The sequence below is a fragment of the Zingiber officinale genome, chromosome 11B, assembly GCF_018446385.1.
Source record: "Zingiber officinale cultivar Zhangliang chromosome 11B, Zo_v1.1, whole genome shotgun sequence".
In the NCBI taxonomy this organism is placed as follows: Eukaryota; Viridiplantae; Streptophyta; class Magnoliopsida; order Zingiberales; family Zingiberaceae; genus Zingiber; species Zingiber officinale.
Genome location: NC_056007.1, coordinates 74,822,461 through 74,828,991, shown reverse-complemented (window position 1 = coordinate 74,828,991; position 6,531 = coordinate 74,822,461). Strand labels below are relative to the sequence as shown.

The 6,531-nt window shown below is 31.6% G+C and overlaps 1 protein-coding gene across 2 annotated transcripts; it reads right to left on the bottom strand.

Moving 5' to 3' along the window:
* Positions 1 to 423: 423 nt before the first annotated feature.
* LOC122034999 (transmembrane protein 53-like) lies at positions 424 to 4,081 on the bottom strand. 2 transcript variants are annotated; one of them, XR_006126850.1, is made up of 5 exons: positions 3,360 to 4,081; positions 2,527 to 2,629; positions 2,151 to 2,356; positions 931 to 1,256; positions 424 to 839 (listed from the first exon to the last, which is right to left on the bottom strand). XR_006126850.1 is itself a non-coding variant. In XM_042594361.1 (4 exons), exons 1-4 carry the CDS (start codon positions 3,998 to 4,000, stop codon positions 998 to 1,000), a joined length of 1,209 nt encoding a protein of 402 aa, XP_042450295.1. In that variant the 5' UTR covers positions 4,001 to 4,081; the 3' UTR covers positions 424 to 997. The 2 variants fall into 2 exon arrangements, 1 of the variants encoding a protein (XP_042450295.1); XM_042594361.1 differs by having other exon boundaries at positions 424 to 1,256.
* Between the last annotated feature and the right edge of the window lie 2,450 nt (positions 4,082 to 6,531).

Genomic DNA, 6,531 nt, shown 5'->3' with positions numbered 1-6,531 from the left:
TTCAGTGAGGCGATAATGTAAAAGGCGAAAGAAAGACAGAAAAAGACTTCCACCACAAAAGACAGTTGACAAGGGAGAATAAGTATTTAATTTGAGCGATTATTCAAATTAGCTCTTAATACTTCCATTCTGTCCCCCTATTCCCACCAAAGAAACAATAAAAGACGGGGAAATGTCAGAAAAAAGAATGACTGAACAAAATTTCACTACCTTATTTTTATCTTTTATTTCCTTCCCATAGGAAACATGGTCTAAATTGGAACTTAACCCGTTTATTCGGACAGAAAGCAAGGAGACAAACTTACAAAATTATATATGAAACAATAAGCTATTGAGGATGGAAGCTATTCACAAATAAAAATGTTCCATTTTGTGATAGGAAAAAAATATAAAAGAGTAGAAATGTTACTGCAAAATCCAGAATAACGGATACAACAATTTCAGTGCGAATTAAGCAGATCCCAAGTCCGCCAGTTGCAGCCTGCAAGACATGAGATATGCCTGACATATTGTGAATTGCAAGACGAGATACTTCGGCTGCAAGCTTGGACCTGGGTTCACTGGCCATAGTTTCTTACAAATTTTGCTAGACATGAAACATGAATAGGAAAAACAAACAAGTGTTCCAGAAAAATGAAACAGAAAGCTACAAGAGCAATATCATTTTTGTTCAATTCGTAATTGAAAATTCAAATTGCCAGCCACCAAAATTGGCGGGGAATAAACAGGCAGAAATGAATTATACTTGCATTTTGAACAAGTTATCAATGAACATGCACTCAAATGTGCAAGGGCATTTATTCTTGGAATTGCTAACGGGGTTCAGAGCTGAAAATACACTGCAAAATAAAAGGTCGTAGCATATAAGTTTTATGTACGAAGATGGCACTTGACGAACCAAAAAAACAATCACATTAGATTTAAGACTACCTCTGCAAAGTTTGTGTTACTTGAGCTGCTGGACAGTCAAGTACATATGTAATATCTTGTAACTAGTTCAGACTACTGCAGAGTAACACTCTCTGAGAAACTCATTAATTTTGGTAGAATATAATTGTGGATAATTCCTTAGATGGTCTACATGTGGAGATAAACAAAAGTCATATGCATGTACGATTCTTCCCAATGACTTCTGAGCCTGGATAAAGTTTTCCACTGATTTCGATGGAATTACCTTGTCAGCTGAACTATAAAGATATAGCTGAGGACAGGATGGCTGTTTGTTTGTCAGTATGGAGATGATTTTTTTCAACCTCCTGCCAGAACACCATTTTGTTAAACAATAGACAGCAAGGAAAAATTCTTTTTGTGTTGATCTCATAGCATTTCAAGACATCCAACCATGTCAAACATTATTATTTTCACCAGAATATTCCAAACATATATTGCAAAATCAAAGAATGATATTAATATCATCAAATCACAAAAATAAATACCAGTCTGATAGGTTGGGTTGAATTGACAAGATTGGAATCAATTATGAAAACTGAGAAAAAAATTATTCAAAAAAATGATAGAAGAGAAAATTTTGAGAAAAAAACACAGATTACAGAAAGAACATAAGAAATAACAGATTACGGGGAAAAACAGAAACAATTATACAGTACGATTTCCTTGAATACTTGTCAAAAAATATGATCTATAAAGTGTAAATTATCTTTGTTGATCTTAATAGTTGTTTAAAAGTATTTTTTTTTATTGTTTATATACCTTCTTCTTTTCAACACATTCAATATTATTTTGTATATCTGTAGACATTTTATGTATTGGTTTCATATTTAGTTTTCTAACCAAACTTAAATATTTTGATAAGCTTATTATTTTGTTGATAAGTAAAATTGTTTTCATGTTTGTCAATATGCCATACTATCATCAAAGCTGTTTATCAATGAATAAGATTATGTTTACAAAGTAAGTCCTGACTTCTATTGGCCGACTGCATGAAGCTTTTTGGATGACTGCATGAAAACTTTCGTAATATTGCTAAAAGGCATGTAAAATGACTCAAAAAATGGTGATTTATTCATTGAAGAATAAGCTGAGAGAGCATACTTTTATGAGTTTATTCGATCTAGAAATAAATGGGCATATACAAAAGGAATATCAAAGAGAAGAAACCAAAACAAACATGAAAAACATGAAATACTTACAGGTTCACATCAGGCAGCATTAGAACTACAATGAAGAACTTCTCTAGAAGTGATAAGAGAAAAGTTTCCTTGAAAGAAAAGTTATTGTCCTTATGCTCCAATCCACTGATAGTTACATCCATATTAGTTACTTCACCATTGGTAGAAGAATAAACCAAAGAGCTACGCTTTTTCAATAATGCAGCAGAAAATCCTGCAGCCCATATCTGCAAATTTACACTACCACTGGTCTAGTTTTGTGATTGTTTGGAAATACATTATATACAAGCAATCAAACTAAAAAGTCTGCTTGTTTGACAAGCTCAAAGCTAAACTGAAAATAACTGCATAATGAATGCCAACCAACAAATATGGAGCAATATAGTGGTACACAAACCTGCGGACTTATCTCTGGGGCAGCTCCTGAGTCAACAATGCATCCTTTAATTTTCTGAACTATATCAGGTCGGTTTTGTAAATTCTCAAGTATGCTACCGTAACTGTAAACCAACAAAATAGTTTGTCTTACTTGATCAATGGTGCGCTTAAATGGGAAATAGGAAGGAAAAAAGAACGGAAAAATATGTTATCAATTTCTCTTGTTTAAGAGGGAGGAAAGAATTTAATTTCAACAAATTTCTTCATATTATTTTGGTCCAAATCAGGCAAAGTAAAGGAATGAAAGTCTTAAGTCTTTAATAAACACAACACGGGTAAGAAAGGTTATAGTCTTCATTTTGATACCATTAAGTAAGAAAGATGGGTGAAGATAGATGGAAGTAAGATAAGATGAATCTTTAAAGACATCACCAGTTAACATTAGCAAAAGCCCATCAAGTAAGCAAGATGGGTGGAGATAGATGGGAAGTACGATAGACGCACTAGTTAACATTAGCAAAAGCTAAAAGAAAGTGACATGCTACTTTCAAAGAGGTTATGAATCAAACAACAATGAAGAACATCATAAGGTCGTTTTTTGTTTTTCGTTTTTTTACTTAGGCCAAAAGACAATCAAGAACATTGGTGCCACTAGCTATTGCCAAAAGACTAATTACTTAAAAAATAATAATAATAATAATAAACTGTACTTTGCATTAAATCTAGGGTGTAAGAGATATGGATTATAAATTGCCAATGCCTAAAAATAATCTCGATATAGCGTGATTCCTACAATCTTCAGTAAAAAAGAGAAGAAAACATTGCATTATACAAGAGAAGAGAGTGGTTTACGTTAGCCAACCCGTATTGCTGAAGGAGTGAAAAAGAAGACACCGTTCCCTGCCGTCCTTCTCTGTCTCGGAGCACCAGGAAACCAGCTCTTGCGTGAAGCAGGCAATCTTCTCCTCCACTCTTCGACCCAAATCGAACCCCAACAGCTCCTTGACCGGTACGACGAACCTCACCGGCCTGATGCCCAGTGAGCTGTAAAGCATCGCGTACTTGTTCAGATGCTTTAGCTCCGCTCCTAGCCAGCCAAGCAGAACAACAGTCCAAATTGCCCCCTTTTCATTAGCAAACCCTGGATCTCCTCCTTCCGTGATTTTCTGGTCATTTTCCCAGCGGAAGGAACCTTCCTTGTAACCTGGACCGGAGACAACGGCCCGATCTTTGGAGTGTATAGAACCGAAGAGACAGGAAAAGGAAAGGGAAGAAAATGGTGGCCGCGAACCAAAGGGTCCGTCAACTGCGCATTGGAAGGCGGGGCGGGAGCAACGAGGAATGGCGATGGAAGGAATCGGAGAGCTAGAGACGAGCGGAAATCGAGGGTGGTTAGGGTTTGAAAGGGGAATCGAGAGAGCTGGGAGGGCGATTGTCCGGAGTTGCCGGTGGAAAGCAGCGGTGGAGCCGAGTAGCCATGTGGAAGCTTCCATTTGGGAGCGACCGTGCCGGGACGAGGGACGGGAACAACAAGAAAGATTCAGGGCGAAAAGAAATGAAATTAATAAATTAAAAAATATATCAAGTAAAGATGATTTATTTGCTCTCAGTGACTAGATCAGTAGGAAATAAATCTTATAACTACTCACCATTAACACACGTGGCTAAGAGATTAGTAAGACACGAGGAAAGATATATTCAAATCTGGTAAGTTTCAATCCTGAGTATCTTCGTCAATCTGTTCAACACGGAGGAAGTAAATCATGGACAACTACTGATTTTTGAAATAGTGACTAGCACATAAACAAGGTATTTATCTCGACTTTACCAAAATTCAAACCCCAGACCTCATTATGACAACACCATGATATCTCACGCATCCTCAGTATATATATAAATTATTGTACTTGCAAAACGATTTTTTATATGGACAGATCAAAACACCTAATCAAAACATATATAATGCATAATAGAACTAAATATTTCCCTTAAATATTTATAATCTTTATGTTCACATTTACGATCAAATATTTTACTTCTCAAATATTCCAAATTTCATAATCAAATATCCACTCAATTAAATATTCATAGATACCACCTATCAAATATCTCACTTTCAAATATCTCAAATTTAATAATTAAATGCCTCATCAATTAAATATTTACAAATCTCATCATCACTTTATTAATCTACATCTAATTTTACATTTAAATGAAATTAATTATACTTATTAATTTTTAATTTAATATAGTTCTGGATATTTTTATAATATATTTTATTTAATATTTATTTATATTTAAATAATTATTAAATTAAAAAATAGTAACAAAAGCTGCAGCAGCAGCTTGTTTAATTTTTTTTTTAATTAAAAGTTACAGTGAAGAGAAATCATTGAGCATAAATTTGTACATGATAATTAAAAAATATTAATTTTCTCTTAAAATGGTGTGATGATTAAGATATAAAATATTATTATATTGAATTTTGAGATCGAAATTTAATATATTTGAATATATTCTTTTTTATGCCTTTGAGTTTATGTTATCTAAGGATCAATTAAGGGAGAGTTGAGGATGAGTAAATCACTATTTTTTTTACTTGCCACATAATGAAAATGTAATGAAAAATATTAAAAATGAGAGGATATTTTAAAAAAATATGCCTTCTAAATTTCCGCTCTAACTTAATTTTTCGCCGGTTAATAATCATCTTTAGATATATTAGAGCGGGCATGAATACTGTCAATCTGTGTCGGTTAAAACAAAATAGAGCTTTATTAGTGTTAAAATATTTTTTATTAACATCATGATTTTCATTATTTAAAAATAAAATTTAAAAAAACTTCCTATATTTTTCATCCCAAAAGTATTATTATTCTAATGTTAATTTTAAATTCATCTTAATAAAAAAATATAAATAGAACACTTTAATATTGAAATAATTTTATTGATATAGAATTATAGAAATATTATAGTAATTTTTGACAAAATCATTATATATGTAGTTAAAACAAATATTTTGATATAGTTGAAATTACATTAATTTGGAGAAAATTATCCAACTTATATTAGTCTTAAGTAAATTTGATGTCCCTGTTCAATGGTGTGATGGTTAGCTTCTAGTTGGGCTGGTGGGAAATTTATTTTAGCAAATTTGATTATCATTATGCATTATCCTAGCTAGTTTTATAATTTATGGTTAAATAAGTTTATGGTTTTAGGCATGTTACAACTGTTTTTGTCAAAACTATCTATTATAATAATATTGGGAAAAAGGATATTTTCTAATTAAAAAAAGGTGAAATTCTTTTTTAATATTGATGTAAACAAAAATAAAGAATATTTTTTAATATTTTTTATAATAATTTTGTTATGCTAATTTACTGAACTTGAACTATAGTTCGAATTTGGGAATATTCAAAATACGTACTCACTTGCATATTTATTAAAACACAAAATGTTGGAGAGAATTAAGATGAGAATCGTGATAGAGAGAAAGAGCATGAAGGATGATTCAATAAGATTTATTTCTTAATTTTTTTGATTGTTTATCAAATATAAAGTACAAGAACATATTTATTGATATCAAGAGATTAGACACATACAAAAAGCTCTTTAAGAGACACTGTTTTATAACTAGATGTTAAGATTACGCTCTAAATGTTAAGAATATGTTCTATGAATATGCTAGAGTTAGTGAATGAATATTATTCATTCATATATATATAAAATAAGTTTATTATTTTAACATTCCCCTTTAAACTTAAATTTTTGTTACTCTAAACTTTACTCTTAATCTTACAAAATCTTCAAATTTCAATGCTTTGATGAAAATATCAACAACTTGATCTTACGTCTTTACATATTTTAATTGAACTTCATTTCTACTAATGTTTTCTCTAATAAAATGATACTTTGTATCTATATACTTGCTCCTGTCATGGGAAAGAGGATTCTTTTCGAAAGTAATATCTAACTTATTATCAATAAAAAATTTCATTACCTTCTTTTTGTGGTAAATGCA

Excerpts from the sequence above, each read along its gene's own strand:
- LOC122034999 (XM_042594361.1), bottom strand. The coding sequence starts at position 4,000 with ATGGAAGCTTCCACATGGCTACTCGGCTCCACCGCTGCTTTCCACCGG. Across the intron at positions 2,630-3,359 it reads AGCAATACGGGTTGGCTAAC|TTACGGTAGCATACTTGAGA; the intron begins GTAAACCACTCT and ends GTTGGTTTACAG. Across the intron at positions 1,257-2,150 it reads ATGCTGCCTGATGTGAACCT|GAGGTTGAAAAAAATCATCT; the intron begins GTAAGTATTTCA and ends GTGTTCTGGCAG.